The 25,364-nt window shown below is 36.2% G+C and overlaps 1 protein-coding gene and 1 long non-coding RNA gene across 3 annotated transcripts in view; one reads left to right on the forward strand and one right to left on the reverse strand.

Annotated features, from left to right (window-relative positions):
- The first annotated feature begins 4 nt into the window (after window positions 1-4).
- On the forward strand, window positions 5-23,386 carry RDH10 (retinol dehydrogenase 10). 2 transcript variants are annotated; one of them, XM_087890682.1, is made up of 7 exons: window positions 5-159; window positions 314-3,012; window positions 4,628-4,863; window positions 16,746-16,844; window positions 18,610-18,755; window positions 19,848-19,979; window positions 22,149-23,386. In XM_087890682.1, exons 2-7 carry the CDS (start codon window positions 2,721-2,723, stop codon window positions 22,270-22,272), a joined length of 1,029 nt encoding a protein of 342 aa, XP_087746808.1. In that variant the 5' UTR covers window positions 5-159; window positions 314-2,720; the 3' UTR covers window positions 22,273-23,386. The 2 variants fall into 2 exon arrangements, with proteins under 2 accessions (XP_087746808.1, XP_034285868.1); XM_034429977.3 differs by having other exon boundaries at window positions 88-201.
- The window catches only part of LOC117672892 (uncharacterized), a 32,675-nt gene continuing 29,060 nt past the window's right edge, over window positions 21,750-25,364 (reverse strand). Inside the window, exon 4 of the long non-coding RNA XR_015733398.1 lies at window positions 21,750-25,002. This is a non-coding gene — a long non-coding RNA (uncharacterized LOC117672892). The remainder of the gene's footprint in view (window positions 25,003-25,364) is intronic.

The following is a 25,364-nucleotide window of genomic DNA, read 5'->3' on the forward strand; positions in this document are numbered from 1 at the left end:
ACATGAACTGTCGCTTAGCGGGCCAATAAATGGGACTGCTGAAGGAGAAGCCCCCGCTCCCGTTTAGGTGTCTAAATTAACGCCTGCACCAAGTAGACCATATTGGGGACCAGATTAGTGCTGAAACGAACGCGGAAGCTGTCGTGACTCCTTCAAATGGTGAAAGATTTTTCCATACTTTCGTTTTTATTGCCAACCAGGGTAGGCGATAAGAAGGGGTGGTATATTATTTTATCAGTGTATTAAAGTAACCTATTTTGGAATTTGATTGATAATATTACCTGCTTTTATCTCTTCGTATCTCCTTTTCTAGGCAATCAAACAGTATCGTCTAAATATAAAGGACGTCTACATGAATAGAATACAGTATGCCGTCCTTACTGTATATCTGACCCAGGTTGGTTAAGTGGGGCTTTCTCCTAAGGCTTTTCCCAAGTGCCTTTTTCACTAGGCTACTATATGGAAATTGGAATACTTCGTGGGGATCACATTACATTACACGGATTTACATTCTATTCTATTTACTCCATGTAAATTTCAACGTCCCTGTACGAAGAGCAGCACGTGGCTGGGTTTGAACATGTCTGGTTTGTTTAGCATTTGGATGAAAGATCGGCTGGAAGTTGGGTAAAGGCAATCTTCTTTCATTTTACTGCCAAGAAAACTATGCAGACTGTCCATCGTGTCAAGCTCGGCTTGAAAGATGCTTTAGTTTACAGTAAATCCTGTTCATTATGAGTACAATGGGTAAACTGAATCCGGAGCATGAGAAAGCCTAAAAGACGAGAGAAAAGCCAAATGCTTATGTAAAAATTACATTCCCCAGCATTTCAACCCTAGGCGAGCAAAAGAGAAAAAAATGAGCTACAACATGCTACGGGAGCAAGTCTTTCTACATAGAGGCATGCAGTCAGGTGCATTCTGAAGTTACATCATTGGCCGGTTAGGAATTTTGGTGTCTGTAGGTCACCTCCTTAACTTCAGCCTTCCCAATCCAGTTGAATCCGGTGTGACGTCACACTCGTGCAGAAATCCTTTCTGAACTTGATCTTTCCCAATGTTTGGCCGTAAATTCCATGGGAAATCACTGCTTTGCAGATGTCGAGGAAGTTTATATGGGATAGGAATAAATCAACTTTAAATGTCCTCCAACTAATTTGGGACCGCGTTGTGGATCGGATTGATCAGATCTCCAGTTATTGGGAATGGTGATGGGAAAAAAATTACACGTGGAAGTGGTCCTGCGGACTAGACGACGGAAGTGGTTTCAGGTAGAAAGCAGCGCGCCTCCCTTTTGCTCCAATTTACAGAGTTTTCTCCACTTGTAAAGAAAAATAAGGCGTTCCACTCAATAATGTTCCCGATTCACATTGCTTCCGGCAGGGTTAGTCTGTTACAGGAAAACGGCAATCTCCAACTACCTTAAAAACCCACTCCTTTTGTCCTGGAATCAAGATTAACAATCTGAGATACATTTATGCGATAGTAACTTTGTTCAAAGATGGCATAGAATTCATGACGGGTTTACAGATCAGGCTAAACTAACACCTGGTTCCTCTTTGTGCGCACTGTAAGTACTGCGTGAATTTAGCCACGGGGACTTCTACTCCCTGGTCACACGTGGTTCTGGTGCTATACTCTCACTCAGGTGTCTGTTGACTGAAATGGGATTCGCTGGCAAAGGACGCACGCCTGGGCTTGTTCGCCCACTCCGGGGCCCAATCCGTGGACGCCGCCAAACAAAAGGAAAAAACCGCGAGTTTTTTTTTTTTTTCTTCTTCTTTTTCTCAGTGGTGGCTGGTAAAGAAGGTCCCGGTCGTGGGGGACTTGTCCGTTCCGTCCAGTCCGGGCCGTCCGCCAAATGGCGAGGGTGGCGCTGTTGGGCGAAAATGTGTGGGGAGAAACGGTTCGGAATGCAAAGTGGGCGACGAGGAGGAGGGGCCGGGCTGCGAAGCGCAGACGGAGGGGGGGGGCTTGGGGGCGGGCTGGCGTTCTCGCGCCGGGGCTATATAGAGCCCCGAGCGGTGCGAACATGCTCACTTAGCGGGCGCTGCGCGGAGCCCTGGCGTAGGCGCGAGGTAAAGGTTGCAGGTAGGGCTGGGGAAGGAGGCGTGGAAGAGCGGCAGCGGCGCTCCAAGCAGCCGCCTCTTAAGACTCCTTCGGCATTCTAGTTGAGGCAAGCAAGGTGGTCGCAGCGCGCGCCCTTTTCTAGGGGAGCCCAGCGGTGCGCGAGCGGGTGAGGCAGGACGAAGGGAAATCCGAACTTGTACTTCGCTCCCTTAACTTTGGCCACTTCCCGCCTCGACTCGCCGCGTGTAGGTTTGGCTTCTCCTGCAAGAGAGGCAAGGTGACCGTTAGGTAACAGGGCTTGTGTTCGCCGCACAAAACAACCGCTGAGTCAGAGGCGGGGAGGAGTTGCACTCCCTACAGGTCGGTCCCGGCCAGCCAGGTGTCTTTAGAAAGTGTCCAAAGAGTGTGTGAGAGACCAACTCTTGCCGGCCTCTCTGAAGAGTGGGAGCCACTCTCCCGAACTGCTCGGGGCAAGGCGCGCGAGAACAGCGGCTCTTCCTGCTCTGACCTGGCACGCTGCTTTTAACTTGTCGAGCCGGTGCCCAAGTCCTGTGCGGCGCGGGGAACCCAGCGCCCTCACGCCCTCCTCGCTCGCGCCTTCGCCAGACGGGGCTCCCCGAATCCTCCGAGGCTTCTCCGGGTCGGCAGCCATGAACATCATCCTGGAATTCTTCGTGGTCACCTTCAAGGTCCTCTGGGCGTTCGTGGTGGCCGCTGCCAAATGGCTCATGCGCCCCAAAGAGAAGAGCGTGGCCGGGCAGGTGTGCCTGATTACCGGCGCCGGCAGCGGGCTGGGTCGGCTCTTCGCTCTGGAGTTCGCCCGCCGCCGAGCACGCTTGGTCCTGTGGGACATCAACACGCAGAGCAACGAGGAGACGGCGGGCATGGTGCGGCACATTTACCGGGAGATCTCGGAAGAAGCCGTGGTCGCGGCTCAGAAAGGTAACGGGCTTGGCTGAAGGCGGGTGGACCCTCCGGGGTTGGGCACCGGCGCGTGAGGCGGGCGCCAAATTCTCCAAGGGGTCAAGAAAAGTGGGCATCGAGGGTTGCTTCGTTCGAAGGGGGAAAATTGGAGTTGTGTGGGTATCATGAAATCCTAACCTGAGCTGCGCTGAGATGAAAAGGGGAGGAAAATTAGGAGTATGAGGGCCACAGTTGAAACTATTACTCTTGATAAAGGTAAAAGCACAAAGGTGCTTTTTCAAGAGGCAACTGGACTTTCTGGTTTTTCTTTGAAGATTCTCATCCAAGAAGCTTCTTCAACTTCTTACTTTTATTCTCCATTCTTATTCCTATTCCTATTCCTATTTCTTGATAGTGCTTGGAATAGAGTTTCCTGTTTCACTGAGTTCAATGTATATCTAAATGAGACCTTCAAATATTGACTGGTTCTGGTCCAGCGCTTAAGGTAGGAATATCCAGATGTTTTGCAGGAGAAAACATTTCCACAAGTCACTAGGAGGTTCAGTGAGTTGTGTTGCTGCTTTGCAGTCTCTCCAGAGTGACTTGCCCTGCTCTTCTTAAGGGCAGCAGACTTGAAAGTATTCAAAAGTTTTAGCTTTAGGAGTGGAGGGTGGAAGAGAAGCATTGAAGGGTATCCTTAAAACTGTGGTTATTGGGGAAGTATTCTCCATTCTTGCCACCCAAGAAGTTTAGGAATTTGGGCATTTTTGTTGTTGTTGTTGTTCAACTGCCTGAGGTTGATAGCATTGTATTATAATGTCTCTGAGCTATTTGTATTTCCTTTTATTTTTATTTTGTTTTAAATGCTTCATGATTGTTTGCATTCAGAGTCACTGGTTGGAGATGGGTGGTTGTACAAATTAAATAAATAAATTTCCATGTCATTCTACTCCATGATTTTGAATGACTAAAAGACACGGGATAAATATTTTAAAGTTTAAGGGTTCAAAGCTTACAGAAAAATGACAATGGTGACAACAGAATTCTATCATAGTAGGAGCTAGGCTTTTTTAAATAGATTGTTACAATTTAAGAAATAGACAGTAGCAAAAATAAGCAAAAAGCGCTTATGTCAAGTGTTTTCCTTGACATAAGGATGTAGGAAGTGGCATAATTTGCACAATGATATAAATAATTTTAAATAATGTCAAACCTACTTGATAGGAAGTCTTAATTACATAGCACTTATTCCCAGGTAAATAACTTAAAGATTGCAGCCTGCAAAATAAATAAATGATACTAAATAAAGGCTTGTTTTTGAACAAATATGGAAAAGTTAGGTCTACATGTCCCTACTGAGCTTGGGGTTTCTCTGTTTCATTTTTTAATTAGTAATGGTGAATTCCTTGGTCATGTTGCCTTCCATTTGGCATCAGTAGATCACTCCTGAAGATTAGTACTGTAGGGCTTGGTACTTCATTGTTTTGGTATGTAGTTGTCACACTTTATTTTTTGGAACAGGACTAACAAGAATCTTGTCAAACTGGGTAGATTAATAATGGCCTCTTATTTCCTGGTATGGAAACACTGAATATATATTTAATTAAATTCTTATTTGTCCCTCTCCTTTGCTTTTCTGGATTTCTGTAAGCAGCTGGGCATGGTGAAGAGGAAGTGCTACCTCCTTACAACTTACAAGTTCATACATACACTTGTGATGTGAGTAACAGAGAGAATGTGTACAAGACTGCTGAGAGAGTCTGCAAGGAGGTTGGTGAAGTCTCAGTCCTCGTGAACAACGCTGGTGTTGTTTCCGGCCACCATCTTCTGGAATGTCCTGATGAACTTATTGAGAGGACCATGATGGTTAATTGCCACGCACATTTCTGGGTAAATATGCTTATTTCTAGTGGGATGACTGTATGGCTTGGTTACAGTAAGCTTTGATATTCTGAAGATGAACAAGGCTATTTTCTTATACTTAGTTCATTTTCATGTTTCCATTTTTGCTTTGTCCTTTCTCTTAAAGTTAAATGATATTTAAAATTAGTAGCTTTTTTTTTTGCGTAAGACTGTAGCTTCAAGATGGTTTTGCCCTAGACTGTTGTGCCTTCTACCTTTTTGCTGATCTTTGTAATCAATGAGACTGATCTATAGAAACTATACTGCTGTGAAAATAGTAATTAGACATGTTTGTCCAACCAATGTCTCTCCTACAGATTTCAGTAAGGGTTGGGAATGTTATAGATCTTCCAGTTCAGAGATATTACTATAGAAATAACATTCACTGATGAGTTCTGTTAATTCTCCTTTTGAATTATATCATACAGTTGGCTCTTTAGAAGTTGTAATATATTTAATGTGTTATGATAATGAAAAAAGGCATTTCTTTTTGAACATGCTTTACAGCCTGATTTATCTAATTGGAACTGGCTACAAGAAACTATTGTCTCAAAAACATGAAGCTTCACTACTCTGACTATGATCATTGCTCAACAGAATATTTTGTCTTTTGAGTAGTAGCAGCTGTCTGAAATGCCAAGCAGAAGTACATTCTAGCCTTGTTTTCAATCAAGGCTGGTAAATGTTCTATGCTGTATTCATAGTCTACTTTCTGCTCTGTTGCTACTTGCTACTTTGAATGACTGTGGCTTTCATCATCTGTACTGGCATCCCCAGAGGGGTTTACTTCCAGGTAAGTCTATAGCCAATTGAATCTAAAAAGCACTTAACTAATGGAAATGGTTCCTTGGCCCCCTTTGCTTTTTTTGGCAATCTTAAATCCTCTAATGTTGAGAATGCTATTTTTAATTTCTGTTATTGACTGTAAACAAGTATCATTTCATTAAATACGATTTTTAAAAAATGATTTACACACTATTGTACAGTAGTCATCATCCCAGCACCTGCAATGTTGATATAGTTTTGTAGCTCTTTGCTATTGAGAATCTTAAATATATGCTGAACATATCTTAGGAGAGAAGAGCAGGCAAGAAGTTCATGATCCTTCTGTCAAGCTTATTCTTTCGATCCATACTGTATGCTGTTGAGTGATTTGATCTGAGAGCCCATTTCAGTACATACCAGTTGCATAATTCAAAGAGATTTGTGTTTAGTATTTTACAAAGAGAAAGTACTGTAATTAGAAACTTTTTCTGCTAGAAGGATAAATATCCTGTTCATACTTAAAAAGGCAGAAACAGTGCTAACTTCACAAATTTGATTAAAGAAAAAATATAAAAATGAGAGGCATTGTCATTCATTAAATTCCTGAATTATCTTGTTCTTCATTTTGGCAACTAAATCAATTATTTACAAATTTGTGTGGTTTAAGGAATCATTTCTAAATCCTCAACCAATAGAACATTTAGTTGTAATCCTATAAGAATTTATTAACAATAAGCACCATGGTGATGAACAGAATTTGAATAATGTATATAGGTTTATTGCAGCAACTTTGATCTAGCCTTATTTTTGATTTTTTTCTCTCTGCTCTGAGACAATAGTGTGTCATTTGAAGCAGACAGACCTAATAATACTCTAAAAATGACTTCAGAACTTGTATAGTTGTATAGTTTTAGTTAGCAACCACTACTTTAGTTCCATGTACATGATTTCTGTAGTTCAATGAAAATGTCTTTAGGAAGAAATTATTTTCTTGTGTGGATACTTAGGTGTCTCTTGTTTTCCTATCCAAACTACGAAGAGCACAAAAACAAAACTAAAAGAGTCTGAGGTATTGACATCTGCTACTGATGATCATAAATACACATGTCATTTAGTATACTACTATAGCAAGTCTTTATTAGTGCATGGTGACAACAATTGGTCGTCTACAATCTTGAATTCCATTGCTGATTAAGCTGCAATCTTTATTCCAAAAAATTTGGATGATAACCTGGCTTCCATTCATCTATACTACCTAGTAGAAAGGGGGATTTGTGCAGATTTCTGCATAAGACCCCCAGAATTACTCTCATAGGAGAGTCACCGCTTTTTCTGTTGGTTGATGGATGGCTTTCTTCCACAATGAAGACACAATGGGACACAATCCTTAGTGTCATTTTTAGATGCATTGCCAGTTCATCATGAAGTATTTTTTTTAATATATGGGATTTATTTATTTATTTATTTTAAATGGTACTTACAGTTTTTAGTCTACATTAGAATTCATCAGTCTTCAATTATTTATAAACATATAATTATCTCACTGTGTCAAGTGAAAAAAATATTCCAAATCTCTTTTTGGTCATGTTTCGAATCCATTATGACCACCTCATAATCTGTTCTTTAAAACATTATGCTGTGGTGGCACAGTGGTTAGAATGCAGGCAGTTTCTGCCCACTGCCAGGAGTCCAATCATGACCGGCTCAAGGTTGACTCAGCTTTCTATCATTCCAAGGTTGGTAAAATGAGGACCCAGGTTGTTGGGGGCAATATGCTGACTCTGTAAACCACTTAGAGAGTGCTATAAAGCACTGTGAAGTAGATTATAAATCTAAGTGCTATTGCTATTATATATTTAAAATGTGATGTTCTGTAATACACATTTCATCTGCAAACCAGGGGTGAAATGCTCCCGGTTCAGACCAGATCGCCCAATCCGGTAGCGATGGTGGCGAGTGGTTCGGAGAATCGGTAGCAAAAATCTTGCCCCCCCCCATGCCCAGCTGAGCTGCGCGATCATCAGAGGCTTTTTTTTACTTTTAAAAGCATTTTTTCTACAACCTCTTCTGCCGAAAAAATGCTTTTAAAAGTAAAAAAGAAAAAGAAAAAAAGTTGGCCACGCCCACCCAGTCACATTACCCAACACCACCACCAAGCCACGCCCACAGAACCCGTAGTAACAAATTTTACATTTCACCACTGCTGCAAACCAATAAAACAGTTTAATGTATCTCTAGCAAAGGTAAAGGAACTGGAACTTTAAAGTAACTTTTGCATTAAAACACCCATGCACCACATTAAATATATGTATTTCTTGTTTTTTAATGCAAATATTTCTAGCCCATTGAGCTTCAAAAATTGTAACACTGTCCACTACTAAGATTATTCTTTCTTAATTATAACATGAACAGGCAAAGGTCTTGCTGGTGTGTGGTAAGCACTATTGTTCTTGTAGAAATATAGTTCAAAATAGGGCTGCTAATGAGTCTAACAATTGTAAGAACAACATTAAGTAGATCTTAACTTTGTATATAATAGTCCATTCTAATAAAGATAATGCACATTAACATAGTTTTTAGTATCGGTATAGTAGAAAATAGTTTTGAGTATCTTATTGTCTTCATGCCATGCCATGATGCACCTTTGAGAATATAACCCACTTGATCTTATATATACAACGTTAGAATAAGCAGTGCACCATATGTTCACATTCATTCTTTATGATGTGGCTGAAAAGTATACCTAATTATTCTGTTGTTGCTTTATTTATTGCTTAAACGATTGCCTTAGAATCTGATTCATCAAATTTTGTTTTAGCTAATCTACTTTAATATCATGCTAGACAAAATCTACCCATTATATTTTTCAGGGGAACTTAGAGCTATTGATTGTAATTATTGGTCAGTATGATTTTTCCTACCTCTTCAACAGGGTTAGCAGTGAAAGTGTACTACCAGATCAAGTGCCGTTTTATATGAAATTATTGGACCTTCTATTATTCATTTTATGTATTTATCATGGTTAAGACTACCTAAGTCTGTGATGGCTAACCTTTTCTGGACTGAGTGCCCAAAGTGCGCACGTACATGTGTGAATGCCCACATGTGTCCCCGAACCCCCAAATGCAATGCGTGTGTGGCCCCAGCGCATGCTCCCTGCGTGGCAGAGACCCGACAACCAGCTGGCTGGCAGGAGGTGTGCGCGTATGCACGGCAAAGCTGAACTGGGGTGACGGCTCGCATGCCCACAGAGGGCACTGCGTGCCACCTGTGGCACGTGTGCCATAGATTCGCCATCACGGACCTAAGTCATCCCAGATTTACAAACATCCTTCCCAATAACTGTTTTCCCTAATTAGTGTTGATATGTATATCTAACAACACTGGGATTGAAATGAATGGGAAAATTCATATAAGAAAGTAAGTTTAAATGCAAAAGTACAAAAGTTTAAATATAGACCGGTTGGCTTTTTTAACAAGTGCTTTCAAGTATGCCCCCAAGTATCTTTTAGACAATTGTTCTCATCTCTGCATTTTAAAAATGGCTGAAAGTAGGTGTATCAAAGTTGTTTCAGTATGTGCTTTTTCATCATCAATCTTAACTCCAATTTTTATCTGTAATAAGCTCAGCAAGCTTGTCCACAGATACATATCTTTATTGTATGTATAGTTTTTGAGCACTTAATATTCAACCTCCTCATCAGATGCATTATTTGATCTTTGATTAAGCTTGAATTAAACTAAGTCGATTAGTGCTACCCGGTATACATCAAATCTAAGACTTGAGGTATGCTTGTTGAATAGAAATGGAAAGCCATGAAAGCTGTTGGTTATTAAAAACTCTCTTTCAAGTTGATAGAAGTTGAAGTCTTTTGATACTCCATTGTGTGCTTGGATTAGTTTGTGCTAGGAGCTTTAGATTAAGCAATAAATAGTTGGAATGTTAAAGCGCAAGTATGATATATTGCATATAAATATATTCACTGAGGAGTTAGGAACTCCTTAGGAGTGAATTTGTTCATCGTTAAAATATCTCCTAAGTGGCAGGTGGCTCTTATGGCTTGCATAGCTTTAACTCATAATTCAAAACATTTTACACCTTTGCTCCCTATTTATATATGTAGTTTTGAAAAGCCCTTTTTTCTTATTCTTTCCTTTGATCAGTCTCTATTTACAAAGAATTAGATTCAGTTGACCTAAGTAATATCTGTTGATCTCACTCTTGTGATACTACCTTTCAACTCGACAATGGTATACAGATGAAACTATCTTAAGTTAAAAGAAATGAAACTTTCTATCTCCCTTTTATCTATTGTGGTTGTCTATGGCCCTCCAAACTCTTGAGCAGAAGTCTTCTTCCCCAAATTCTTTCTTTGGAGATACCAGAATTGAATGTATATATTTTCACACATCTACAATATGAAGATAACATAATAGTATCTGTTGGCACCGATTTCTTTATTTTTTCAAATTTGGAAAGCTTCCTAATGCCATAGCAACTCTAGGCAGCATGCAGTATTAAAAACAGATTATAACAATTTTTAAATGACAAGGAAAACAACATTCTCTTACACAGTGCACTTGCACATGAGACCTAGCCCAAGGCACAAGGGGGAAAACCATGTTTCAACAGCCCATTCCATATCACTAGTAGGGAAAGTGGACTTTCTGGCTTTTTCTTTTGGAACAGTCTTCTGTTGGAAACTTCACATGTCCTTTATGAGATCTGTATCTGATGACAGTCAGACATACAGAAAGCTCTGAAATTGAAACTATTGAAATTGAAATTGAAAGCTGTGCTTTCCAAAAGTGGGACTATACACTAGTGCTCCCCAATTGGTGACCCCAAAATGTGTTTGAATTGCAGATTCCAGAATTTCCTACCAATTCTATCTTTACCTATATTCCCAAAGTTTTTTTTAACTCTTACTATTTTTTTTGTCTGCTTATCCATAGGCTTTGAGTAAAAAGTATTTTTCTTATTGTTTCCAATTTTTCCTTTTACTGTATTTTAAAATGTTTCTATTACATTCTTCTGCAATACTTAATAAGGTGCAAATGCTTTTCAGAATGATTCAGAAAAGCCAATTGGTGATTACTTGTAATGAAAAGCAATGTAGAAATTACACAAAATCAACAGCAGAAAGGACTAACATTATGTTCTGTTTTTTAAATTTTTTAAAGGAATGAATTTCCTTATTATAATAGGATATGTGCATATCCTGCTTGTTCCCAGAATCAAATTAAAATGGGAGTGATACACATTACACTAGGAAGTATGTGACATAATACATCTGGGAGCAATATTTTTCTTTTGGGGGTGGGGATTGTGAGTAAGAAACTTATTCTGTCACTACCTCATTATGTCAAAGATGTGGCATTTTATTGTCACCACTTGGCCTGTATATTTAACTTAATCTACTCATTACAACCTAAGTCATTTTTTGGTCTGGTGTATATTTGCATACACCAATTCAATTTCCAAACTGTTCTGTTGAACATAATGGAGTTTTCTTCTGAAAAAAGTATAGAATGGTGTGGTAAAAAGGCAAATATATTGTAAGCAAATTTTTTTCTGTTTATTGAAAGGAAATTAGGCTGTCTTGTGCAAATGTCAATTATCTTTAATTGAATTTCTAATGAAAAAAAATGTTCTGGCAACATTGATTTGTAAGCTATCAGCATTGCATATTTACATTTACTGATAAATCATTTAAAGTATTTCTAAGGAAGGTCTAATTAAATATTTTTGTTTGATTTTATTTCTGAAAGAAACCTCGTATGTTCTTGCTATATTTATCATTTTCTACAGAATTACAGATCCCATGTGGTTTTTTCCATCTCCAGTTTGTGGAAAAAGATTTTTGCAGTAAATGCCCATTGTATGAGAATGAAGCTTATTTGGTGGTTGTCTGTCTAGTAGGTTTCTCAGATTTCCTTTCCTAGGGCCATCTCCAATGCAATCTTTCTGAAGCAGAATGGAAAATAACACTAGGAGCTGCAATCTATTCTCTTGTATTTACAGGAAGTCTCTGGAACATTTTCCTCCATAAACGGAAAGATCTTTTGTCCATGTGGAAGGACAATTCAGGTTTAAAATATTGATTTCATTTCAACTTCTAGATCAATATTATACTTTGCTAGCATTGTACAAAAATGATGTGTCTCATTCTTAGATGTATTGAAGTAATCCCTTGGAAGTTTTCTGCCTTAGTAGAGCTACAGGTGAGTCTCTTCCTTTCACTGTTCTCCATCTCAGTGAGGCCCCATGCTGGAAGACGCCAGAGGTATAGCTGGTCCAGCATTCTGCCTCTCCTGGGATCAGCTTATAAAAATTCCAGAAGCAGGACTTGAACACAATAGTGTGCTTACATTTCTCAACAATGGGTATTTAAACCGAGTCGGGTGGTAAATGACAAGTTTTAAGTATTTGCATTATTCATTGATTTTTAACCAAATGGCAACAAGCTTTGGTGCTAATTCAACAGAGGTGAAGGATTTTCACAACTAGAAATTGAATGTGTTAGTAGGTGAGACTTAGGATTTAGGTGCTAGGAAACTTCTGTGTAATGAACAACTAAAGACAAAAGGTAACTCCTTTTGCTGGAACTTGGTAGTTTAAAAATAAGCTTTTGATGTTTTCTTTGTTGTTCCTTAGTAAAGTCTCTGCCAACTTTCTTGTTTTCCTTCCTTAACATCCTGAATTAAAGTGTGTGGGAAATATAGAGACAAAGATTGCTAAACCCTTAATTTCTTAACGCATTTCCCATTTTGACTTATTTGTTTTCTTAGCTCATTTTCCATTTTGGCTTATTTGTTTTCTTGATGGTACAGTAAGTAACCTGTGTAGATTGATTGATTATGTGTCATTGAAACCACATAGATCTTTCTCAAGAACAAAATGGGTGTGTATAATCAACTTGTAAGGTTTTTAGTCTTTGACTGCAACTTTCAGAAGCTGTTGGAAACCGAAGTTTCTCGGTACCATTTAAGAGAGTTGTGGAATCAAGAGACTCGTAATAGTTTTCTAGGGCCTTGTCCTGTTTCATTTGATTTTGTGCTTATTAGATTATTTTAGTTTGGATTGTCTGCCTGATTTGATATTTATAGCTGTTTTTATAGGGGTTTTCTGTGCCATCCAGAGCCCATTGTGGGCGGGAGGCTAATATAATAATTGCATTATTATTATTATAGTTATTACTGTACATTGACAAACATTTTTATCTATCACTTATATATGTGGATCCAAGCAGATCCACACTGGATCCATACACATATTATGCCAATACATTATAACATCATAGGTTCTTGGGAAGAACTCAATGCATATGAAGGCCAATACCATCTGAAAAACTGGCAGATATGACATTACATTGCTCTGTTTACAGTAATAATGAAAAATGCTATATGGTTATATATTTATATTTGACCTATACTTTTGTCCTTTATTTTTCCTGACAGTTGAAATGAAGATTAGATTGACTAAGGCCAGATTACTAGATAGGCTAGCAAAGCGCTGTAAAACTCATGGTTTTCCTAGTGCATTTGTTGTTTTTTCCCCATTTTAACATTTCATATTATACAGTATACAGTCAATGACATAAAAATACCACAGTGCCATTGGCTAATATAAGTCCTTGTAGATTGCTAAAAACAATTGTACTGGATGTAAATGAAATAAAATTTTGTGATGCTGTCCCCCAATACCAGTGTCTTAATACAGAATCATAATTCATTATCACTACTACCATTTATATTCTTCTGTTTAATAGCAATAAGATCTGAGTTTTCTTGACACACAATTTGGCACTTTTTAAAAATCCCACACGAGTTAAAAACAATTTCTATGCGTGTATCAAGGGAATTCCTTTTATGACTATAAAAGTAGTAGAGCCAGTTCCTTTGCAACTGCATAGAATAAGGTTAACAGTTGTTCTCCTAGTTGCTCCATTAAGTAGGTACTGGTATTGGTAGGAACCATACTAGTTATATCACTTTATAGACTAAAACTTGGCTTTGGTCTATATTTCATTGTTTTATTCATATTTTCATATTTTTCAGTTGAAATTTTAGTTCTGTGCTTGTATTATGTTCCTTTATCCTTTCACCTAGCTTTCTTGATATTTTTAAAACTGGAACTAAAGTAATAAAGGCGAAGGATATTGGAAACTAAGTTTTCCATGAATAGAAATATCTTAGCCCCCACCTCATAAAACAATATACTTGCTCTTTCATTAAACTAGTTTCATTAGGCACCCCCCCTCCCCAAACTCTATAAGACTATTGTAGCAGAAATAACTTAACAGCTCTTTTTTAAAAAGTAAGATTAAGGATGGTGAATGAGATTATCCTGATGTTATGGGAACTTGGCTGCCTCTAATAATGAGGCTAGGTATGTTTTTAAAAAGATTTTTGTGATGATAGCTAATTCATAGCTTCCTTCTAAATCTAGATTGGTGCTTTTTCATATATTAGCTGCATTTCTCCTCCATTTTAATCAAAGACTCAATCAGGAGCAAACTGAAAAGTTTGGTGAAGTGGTTAAAGTTAGAAACCAAAAGACTGTGAATTCTAGTTTTCTCTTATGCATGAAAAGCGACTGAGTGAGTCTCTTAATTCAACCCTGCTCATAGGTTTCTTGTAGAGTAATTAGGAGGCAGAAACATGCATATACTAACCTGAGCTGTACAAAAATAAAGATAGGATATAAATCTTAGTGTAACTATGTGTTTATGTTTCTCTATTCATATTGCAAGTTAAAAAATATAGTGTTAGGAGAAACTTTGAGTCATAAAAGGCAAAATTTGCTTCATTAATTTTATTCATTTATTTGGTATTATTTATCAAATAAATACCATCTTGTCTTATGGTAATATTGTATGCTTATTTATAATTGGATTGTAAATAAGGTTGTAATGCAATTCTTGCTTAATGTATTTCTCCCCCCCCCAAACTCTCACATACTTAAACAGGTATATCAAGAGTTACTTAAAGAGATATTAAATCTCAAACTAGTAGTCCATTTAGCTCATCATTGTTGACATTGACTGACAGCAACTGTCCAAATCTACTTACATATTCCAGAAATTGAACTTGAGATTTTCTGCAAGCAAAGTTTGTTCTTTCATGGCAGAGTAGTTCTCTGCCTCATTGTATGAAGGAATTCATACATTTTACAAGCACCTAGGCAATCATTGGCCTACAATAAATTGTCTTTAAATATGATTTAACAAGCTTGACTTTGGAGATTAGATGAACTAGATCCTCTTTTCTCTCAAGACACACATTTGTGTATGGGCCTTAGATTTTGCATTTCTAATTAATGTGACTATCTGCTCTGCAATAAGTTTTTAGAATGTTTTAAAGAACTCTAAAGGAAGATGCGGTGGACAGATCAAATAAGCAAGGTTAATTCTGGAGAACATATTTTAATCAGTAGAAGCAAGAATAGAACAACTTTAATCTTCTGTCATCCAACAACTGCACATAAAATGCTTTGTCTGGTGTTCAGAGCTCAGAGTTAATAACTGCAAGCAAAACCCTGGTTCAAGGAACATGTGAAAATTGTTAAGTCATTTCTGATTGAAAAACAAAGTCATCATAAAAATGAAATTAGACTGAGTCAGCTGTTGGTAAAATTATTTAAGCCAACAGTTATTTAGAGAGCAAATTCATATGGCATCATATGGTGATTTAAGTTGGGGAGGACAAGGGAGAAGAATCCACATGTGTGTAGAATTGATATATAGCAGTCCAAAACTGAGCCTTTATTTTGGCTTACAGATACAATCAATTTGGCAGATATGCAATTCTAGCACATTATCTCTTACTGCAAGCACATGGCAGCTGCAATGTGACACCTTATAAATGTTTTACTATTTCAAATGGATTTCTGCATGAGGAAGTTCATAAAACTCCACAGAGGCATATCCAGGTGTTCTGGGATGAGATTATAAAAGAAACCTTGTGGAGGTTTTTGTTGTTGCTGTTGGGTACTTGGGTACTGGTAAGAAGGAATTGGCTAAATACTGCTCTGAGAAGCTGCAAATAATTATAAATTTTGAAATTCAGACAATAAGACAATCTTTGGGAGAAAAGTTCTTGTACTGTAATACATCCAGTGGTGGGATTCAGCCAGTTCGCACCACTTAGGGAGAACCACTTGTTAACTTTCTGAGCAGTTTGGCAAACTGGTTGTTGGAAGAAATCATTAGGGCAGAGAACCGGTTGTTAAATTACTTGAATCCCACCACTGATACAACTTTTCACTCATACTGTAATGTGCATTTATGGATATGGTCACTGATATCTAGCAGAAGAGATCTTTTGAAGTTATCTTAGTGGCCTATGGCCAATTTAGAGAATGTTCCTCCCTTTGAACTTGTCCTGCGTCTGAAAGGCTGATCCATGGTAAACCTCATTTTAAAGTAATTATTTTAAAAAAAGCCAGGATCTGGAAGCTGTCATCACTATTGACTCAGCACATGTTACAGGCCTTTGATTATGATGGTAGCATTTTTATCTGAACTATAGTAATTGTTTTTACATATGCATCAGAACATTTTAAGTAGAACTAGCTTCTTTTTTATCTATTTAATTTGATGACATGTTTATCTTTAAGAGATTAAAGTGCATTTTCTGTCAAGGTTCCTGAGAGTTTATCATGTTTATTCAATATTTGTTGAGTAATCCACAGTTGGATATATTCTCCCCTCCCCCAGCTGCCAAATCAAATGAACTATTTTACATTATAATTACACATAGTACGTTAAATATAGGCTTGGTTTTATGTAAAGTAATCCTATAGAAGTGTGACTTAATACAATAACTGAATATTTTCAGTAGACAATTAATTAGAACTACAGGTACTATCCTGTGTAATTTTATGTAAAGCACTTTTGTAAATTCATTTTACTTTTTGCTTCAACAACTTTACTTAAAATAACTTTTATTTTTAGTTATTTTTTGCTTAAATTTCCATCTTGGTCCTGAAATGAAATAAGCAGGTTTCAGATTGAAGGACTGCTTAAGTTTGACAACATTGTCTTACCTTTGGGTTGGCTCATTAAAGATTAAGGCATTATTTCTTGTGTTCTTCTTTGCAGACCACTAAAGCATTCCTTCCCAAAATGCTGGAACTGAACCATGGACACATTGTCACTGTTGCAAGCTCTCTTGGCCTGTTTAGTACTGCTGGAGTAGAGGTCTGTTCAAATTTCTTAAAGCATGTTTCTTGCATGTTGAAAGAGTTTGCTTTTATCACCAAGCTTGATGTGCAAGGTAATATGTGCAGCACTTGGACAAAACAATTTAACTTTTGAGGAATCCATCAGTCAGGAGTAACTAATTTAGTTTCTTTAGAAAACTAAATCACCAGTGAATTAAAAGCAGTAGACATTGCAATGAGACTACCACCAGCCTTTTCAGATCTTTTATAGAAAAGTTTGTTGTAAAGCTACCAGTATAGAAGAAAAATAAGAAAAAAACCCAGCCCTTAATTTATGAAATCTCAATGATATGAGAATTAAATTTAGTATTGCAAAGTATTATTAGGGTATGTTATAAAGCAGCTTTTTACTGACCAAACCAACTCAAAATTGTTCCTATTAAATGCCAGCACATCTCTAGAGGCTTTATCTAGTGCTGGGAGATACTAAGAAATTAACCTGGGACCTCTTTCACTGAGCCATGTGTCATCTGAGGATTCTAGATGTTGTAATAGAGCATTCCTGGTTCAAAAGACATTGCCGAAGTTATACTTAGAGTTGAAGTGAAAGGATGGATTTGATTAGAATTGGTAATTTGATAGAACTAGAATTGGTAACTGGTAGAACTAGAGCCATATTTCTTTCCTCTTTCCTTCCCTTTTTCCTTCATTCTGTCTTTTTTTCTTTCTTTCCTGAAAAGCACAGTTGAATAGTTATGCCTTTTGTTTTCAATTGTTTTGTTGTTGATGATGATTGTTTCTAATATAATTAAGGTTACATTTTTTCTGGCTATTGATAGGAGATAGCAGGAAGATGCTGAGATAAGGTGATCTGTTGGCAAGTCTATTCACCATATATTGTCTCTAGCATTACCAGCATATTTCCTCTGCATCTCTTTGTTGCTTAAGGTGCTTAAAACATCTGATCAAAAGGAGGGCATTTCTTATTTTAATAGCAGCTAGAGTGACAATGGGAGGAACACTGTGGGACACTGCCATTGGGACAGCCTTCTGTCAGGGATGCTTCAAACTGGATTCCTCCTAGGAGCATGGGGCTTGGACTCAGTAGCCTAAGTGCAACTCTGTGGTTCTATATTTTCCCAGGATATTTGTAAATTCTGTTATAAATATTATAACAGAAGCAGGTTTCCAATATCAGCAATATATTTTTCTTTTTTACTTAAAGATAAAGCAATTACTTAAAGCAATTATTTTAATTAGGCCCATAAAGAAGGGACAAATTAATAAATTTTAGTGTATTAATCTGACTTTTGTGTTGTAATCTTCCTTCCTTCCCCTGCATCTTCCTTCTTTCTCAGTACCCTGTTAATGAATGCTTCCTAAGTTTTAAACTAAACTTTACATTATGGACTAAGATTCTGATTTGCCCTGATACTGCTCAGACTTAGCTACTAATGTGAAAAAGTCCAAACTTTCCAGTTTCTGGAATCAAAACCATTGAGCAAACCTAAGAAAAAAGATGCTACTTAGTGGCTGTTTCTCCAAATTGCTTGAGGTAGCTCTTCTTTCTCTAAAAGAAAACAATGGCTGAATTGAGAAGTGGGTTTTTTTTTCTTTAATGCTCCTTGAAAGACAGAGAGCTTTTTATTTCTTCAAAAAGCTACATCAAAGAATGTTATTTAAGTTGAATTTTTCAAAAAGACAATTTTATTTAATAAAAGTAAGATGATCGGTTTAAGTCTGTTTTTTTTAAAAAAATTGTGTAACTTGTTTCTTGTTTGTTTTTTATATTGCCAATTTAGGATTATTGTGCCAGTAAATTTGGAGCTGTGGGGTTTCATGAGTCCCTGAGCCATGAATTAAAGGCAGCTGAAAAAGATGGCATTAAAACAACACTGGTTTGCCCTTACCTTGTAGATACAGGAATGTTCAGAGGCTGCAGAATTAGGTAAGTTTTTTTAAAAAAATCTATATACAGGTAGTTCTTGACTTACAACAGTTCATTTAGTGACCATTCAAAGTTACAACGGCACTGAAAAAAGGGACTTATGGCCATTTTTCACACTTATGACCATTAAAGCATCCGCATGTAACATGATTTACATTCAGATGGTTGATAACTGACTCACATTTATAACAGTTGCAGTGTCCCAGGGTCATGTGATCATCTTTGGCGGCCTTCCAACAAGCAAAGTCAATGGAAAACCAGATTCACTTAACAACCATGTTATTAATTTAACAACTGTAGTGATTCACTCAACAAATGTGGCAAGAAAAAGTCGTAAAATAGGATAAAACTCACTTAACAAATTTCTCATTTAATAACATAAATTTTGGACTCAATTGTCGTAATTTGAGGACTACCTGCATATAAAAAATAATGCAGCTGTATCAAATACATTACACATAGCATCATTCTACTTGTATTAAAAAATTCTTCATGCATGGGGAAGCATGGTCTAATATATTTGAAAATATATTGGATCGGAATCTAATGTGATAATGTTTAAAATAGTTCATTAAACTCCCAGGGCTAGTTTACAACCTATGGTTCTGCTGTAATTAAGGTACTATTTTTAGTGTAGTATAAATGCCTCTTATACTAAAAACATTGGTTATTATTTATATAATATATATTAAACCTTTTAAATTAAAAAACATTCAATGTTATAACTCAAAGTTAAGTCTGAAGTTTGTAATCATGATATGTGATCCTGATTATGGCTCATGTCCTAAACAATTAAAATTCTAGTAAGATTCTAGTTTTATAATTTCTTCTCTAGGTAATTTAATTTGACTTCATTATCGGTATTTGTATTAGGCTATGAGTTCCAACTATAACATATAGTACTCTTAGATTTTATACTATGTGTATTATTTAGTTTTTGAAGGTGCATATATTGTGGGAAGGATGATTTGTACTAAGCAAGGACTTCATCTTATTAAATTAGTAAAACAAACATGCTTGACATCATCTTCTGTCTTTGTGTACTTTTTATCTAATATATTTTTTAAATGTGGCTTATTTTTATTTTTTCAGAAAAGAAATAGAGCCATTCCTTCCACCTTTAAAACCAGATTACTGTGTAAAGCAAGCTATGAGAGCAATACTGACAGATCAACCTATGATTTGCACACCACGTTTGATGTATATGGTCACCTTTATGAAAAGGTTATTATTTAGATCTACTCAGTAAAATGTACCAATTTTAGAAATAAATGGGCAGTGTGACTTTGGGATAAATGTCCAGCTTTTACTTCTAATTAACTCAAGTATTATTGCTTGTCAAAGAAAATGTGATAGCACAGAGAGGCCCAGGAATCTATAATCTTTCATAATTTATGGGATTGATACAACCAGTTCTCAAACTTGGCATAAGGCAGCGTTCATTCTATAAAGGAGAATATTTGTAGCTCAGTATTGGATTGAGAGGTCCTTGGTGCACTCTGACCTTGGCCGTTTTCTTGCAGATGTTTTATTACCCAAACAAGGTAACATCATCAGTGCTAGACAAGAAAACAACCAAGCTCAAAGAGCACCAGGGATCACTCACTGTTCATTCTTTCGGTCTCTCCTAGCACTGTTTCCTCTTCATTAACAAAATGTATGAAGTAGAAGTCCTTCACCATCTACTACTTGAGATTTTTTTTTTTGGTAGTAGTAGATATTGCATGCAAATTCTTTCAGGTGCAAAGCATTCTTTCTACCCCTGGACTACTACAACAGCCCATCAATATGGGGAAATCACTAGGGCAATTGTATTTCTTTTGAAGGAACAGAAACACAAAAGAGTATTCATTGATAGTGTACCAAAAAGGAAAATATCCAAAAAATTTGTGCCTGGAAAATAACAAGGATACATAACCTGGCCTTACTAGCTTAAGAGGCATGAATTCTGCACAATTAGAGTTTTAAGTTCCATAGAAATAAATGATCAGGCTAACTAAACCATTTTCAATCTATTGCTGATGAGCCCTGAAAAGTTAAATGCTTCATTTCATTTATTTATTTGTATCTCACCTTTATTATTTTTACAAATAATTCAAGGTGGTGAACATGTCCAACACACCTTCCTCTTGCTATTTTCCCCACAACAACAACCCTGTGAGGTGAACTGGGCTGGGCTCAGATTCCAAAGATCCAAACTTTGTTATCAATCATAACTGTGAATGGAATGCCAAATACTAAGATCATGTGGCCATGTGGGGGACAGATGGCCACTATTATAGACCTTAAAGCAACCTCTCTGTGGTAACTCTGAACAGTCATCAAACAACTGGTTGTAAGCTGAGAATGACCCATAACAATATTGGTCCCCTCCCAAATGTGTTTGGGAGGAATCATAAAAGTGAAATTAAGAAACAAGGCATCTCCTTAATCAAAGGCATCTGGACTGTTGCATTCTATGATATTCTCCCTGTTTTGATTTTATGGATTATTTATTTCTTGGAAAACTACCTTCCTTTTCAAGGAACCTCACAAATCTGTATAAAGCCTTATTAAATTCCTCAAGGGCTCATACCATTTCCAATTGTTGAAGTCTCTAGATACAGTGAAAATAGAAACAGTAACACACGAAAACAAAAGCAAAGTACCAAGGAAAGAAAGAATGAGGCATAGCGCAAGTATTTTGAAGTAAAAAGAATGCTAGCAAATGTTTCGATGTGAGGCCCTTTTTGAGTATGGAATCTAGCCAAATGGTCCTTCTGGTCCTTTGGCTTTGAGTATTTTTTTAGCTAAAAATGAGTAAGACTTAAGAAAGGAAATACATATTGGTTTTAAAATAGGTAACAGTTTGATGAATTGTTATTGCTGATAAAATTACTGTATTATTCTACAGAGGCATTGTCAATAGCTCATTAGTTAAAACAGTCAAAAGTGTGTGCAGCCAAGACTAAGCCACCCTGGGAAACATTCTTTAGTGAAAAATAGCAGGTGGGGTTTGTTCTTCAGAAGAAGCCCTTTAATTGTCCATAAAACACATTATAGTTCTGTACAGAATACGTTTATTAATATCGAGAGCCTGTAGCGCTTTGGAACAATGTTAGGATTTTCACTATTAAAGCTTTTGACTCATTATATTACATTCAAAACATTTAATAATAATGGATACTTTCATTACTTTAGCCTTAGGAATCATTTGTTCCTGATTTGTTGATTTTGTAGAAGAGAAGCAATAATTTTTGAAACTTAAACTTCTATCCTTAGCCTATCATATCTGAGGGAATCTGCTCTAGATAGTATTTTAATTTTCTTACATTTCTTATTGCAATTTTTAAAAGCAAATAACCATCTTTATCGCTATATTTACAATCCTATTTATCTGTTTCCTTGTTTTAGCATCTTACCTTTTGAAGCAGTTGTGTGCATGTACCGGTTTTTGGGAGCAGACAAGTGTATGTATCCTTTCATTGCTCAACGAAAACAGGCCACAAATAACAATGAAGCAAAGAATGAAATATAACATTTTATAAAGGACTGTTATTTGTAACAGAATTATTATCAAATGCTAGAACTGTATTCTGGAGTGCACTTGCATTTAGCAGGAGCAACTGTTAACATTTTATCATGACATTCTCTTGGATCCTATACCTGAATAGTGAACAGGAAAAACATTTTTTTTTACATATTGTATGTAGAGTAATCAGAATTTCTGAGAACCATGAGAGGCAAAGTTATAAGTAGTGATCACCCTTGTTCTTTTGAAAGTTTATTAGATGTACAGTAACATGCTACTCTTTTTATAGAGAGAAACTTTGTATGATTTCTCTTGAGATGGTCATGCAATTAGACGATTCAATTGTTTCATCAATTGTTCATTTTCTTATGATGTTTTCATGGGTTGTCATTTACATTATGTAATGTAGCAGGGGCAGTGCTTCAAAAGCTCACTCAGTCTGTGTGTGATAATACATTTTAATTACTTTTTATTTTTCAGTGTTGCATATATTGAACCTAAATATGTCTTCATTAACAGGAAGTTTGGAATGCTTTCAGAATGGAAAGTCATAATCCATACCATTTCTTTCTGTTAAATAAGAATATATGGCTTGCATTTAAAATCAACCACTCTAAAAACCAACTTTAATGGAATTGGATGGGCAAAGTAATAAACAGCTAAATAGTCTTTCTAGACTATATAGTGAAATCCATTTCCCTATCATTGATTACTGTCCAATAACCCATGTTTTTGCTTAAAATTCAAAAGCAAATTGAGTTAACAAAAAAAATAAATCATGGTCCTCCTGCCAATTGTCACATTTAGAGTTACATAAACAAAATGTAATATTATTAGATGCAACTTGAACATTAGAAAGACTGTAAAAAAAATTTTTTTTTAATTGCATTATAGAGCAGAAAACATTTTTTACCTTTTTTTTAAGAACAATTTTGTGCCTTGAATTTGGTGAACTGTATTAGTAGAATATTGTAAAGGTGAACTTCTACCTCTATATCTAAATGTATATCATTCATTTGTAAATTTGTTTAAGAAATTGTGACTTTTTTTAGAATGTCATGTTAAATACTGACCAACTTTTGTGGTTATTAAAATTATCCACTTGTTCTTTAAGACATAACTTGGTTGGATTTGAGGTACTTTTTTATACTAATTATGTTCCATTTCAACACGGGATGTTTTTATATTCTGTTCCTATGATAGTAACAGTATCAAAATATATAGTTGTAGTTGATGACTTGATCTATTCAATCCTGATATTTCCACTATTTCCAGTGACCTTTAGAGGAGCAGTGCATTTGCTTCAGAAGGCATTATTTATGGGAGGATAACTTTAGTATGTACTGCTGATCAATTCTCTACAATATGGATTCTATTGCATATATATTACACAAAATTCAGATCAAAGTTTTAAAAACAAGAAGCAGCTATAGAAAACTACTGAAATGATACACTCTTCCAGAAAAAAGGAATTATTGGAGACAATGCTGTATATTTTAAACACTTCTTCTGGTCACTATAAAGTACTATATTCTGCTATCCAATAAATAACCAAAATTAGTTAAGACATGTATGATGGGAATTATTTTTCCCAGCTTTGGTTTGAGTATGGCTATTAAATTCCACCTCTGTCACTGGAATTTTTCTGATAATCTTGCTTGTTCTACAAAATGATTTTTACACAAATAAACTACTGATACACAAATAAACTACTGATACACAAATAAACTACTGAGATAGTAGGATTATTCTGATATGGTTTACTATATCTCTATTAGGACACGCAAGAGAGAGTACCTTCTGAATAATCTTCAGCACTTGTTGGTTTAAAAGTACTGAATTTCTGTCCAGAAAAAGGGAAAACCCTTCTCAACCCAGTGCTAATCAAATACAAATTTATTTCTTAAGCTAACAGTTCAAAGAGATGGTAAAAAAAAAAAAAAGATGGCTATATGTTAAATGAATATTCAAAGCAGTCAATTTTAATGCATAAAAATTAGCTAACAAATTGTGAAAGGAGTGCCTGTAAGAATTTTATATTCAAAGTATATCCAATTGTTTGAAGAATGGATATTAATCAGAATAGAGAGCTGGCAGTGACCAGCTGTAGGTCTTTTAGTTCAGTTCTATTACATGGAATTAATACTTGGTTCATACATTATATGAAGCCATAGTCTGATTAACTATAATTTGATTAAATCTGTTGACTAGATTTGCAACTTTTAACCCTAGCTGTGTAATTTGCTCTTGAAGACTTGTTTTTTTCCTAATAGTTGCAAGAGTCATTTGCAACTACTTTGATATATTTAAGTTTTCACTATTTTGAAATGGAAACCACATGGAAGCTGTAGCCCAAGTTTAAAATGAACTTAAATTCTTATCTTATTCAAATACCTTAGATGCTTATGGTCCTGCCTACTGCAATCCACTCCCTTAAAATCATTAAGAGCAGCATCCTGAACAAAGCCATAACCACTATCTCGATGACAGCATTAGTACCTTGCTTACATAAAGGTTCTCTACAGCAGGTTTTCTATTGTCCCGGCAGATTTTAAGCTTCAGTCTCCATCCCATTTTGAAGACACCATTATCCATGTTCTTTTTTCACACATCACATTATTCACATCAAGGCAGAACTTGGAAGATTGTATGAGAGCATTTTTAAAGTCTCTTGCCAGATGCATCTCTTGAGAATTATGATTGACAAAGTCACATATCCAAACAACAAATTGTTTTCTGGAATTCCCAAAAAAAACAAAAAAACAGATTTTTTACATATATACTTATGCTTTTAAAGATTTTTTTAAAATATTAACAAATAACCTACCTAATCCACAAAGATCACGGATCACTAAAAACTGATTGATTGTATTTTAAAAGTGCCCATATAATAAAAGCATTCTCAGGCAGGACATATCCAATTTGTGCTTTTCCCAGTTCTATGTTGAACACCAGCTGTGTTTACATAATGTATTTAACCAGATCAGCTAAAGACCTAGCAACTGCAGGTGCATACCATCTAATAGAGTTTTTAAAAATAAAATATATTTTGATTTTGATTTGTTCATGCTGGTTCTTCTGTAATAATAGTGTAAAAA

The sequence above is a fragment of the Pantherophis guttatus genome, chromosome 3, assembly GCF_059756535.1.
Source record: "Pantherophis guttatus breed Tessera chromosome 3, ASM5975653v1, whole genome shotgun sequence".
In the NCBI taxonomy this organism is placed as follows: Eukaryota; Metazoa; Chordata; class Lepidosauria; order Squamata; family Colubridae; genus Pantherophis; species Pantherophis guttatus.

Coding starts and splice junctions, on each gene's coding strand:
- RDH10 (XM_087890682.1), top strand. CDS start 2,721: ATGAACATCATCCTGGAATTCTTCGTGGTCACCTTCAAGGTCCTCTGG. Junction 3,013..4,627: donor CGTGGTCGCGGCTCAGAAAG/GTAACGGGCTTG, acceptor TTCTGTAAGCAG/CTGGGCATGGTGAAGAGGAA. Junction 16,845..18,609: donor TTAGTACTGCTGGAGTAGAG/GTCTGTTCAAAT, acceptor TTGCCAATTTAG/GATTATTGTGCCAGTAAATT.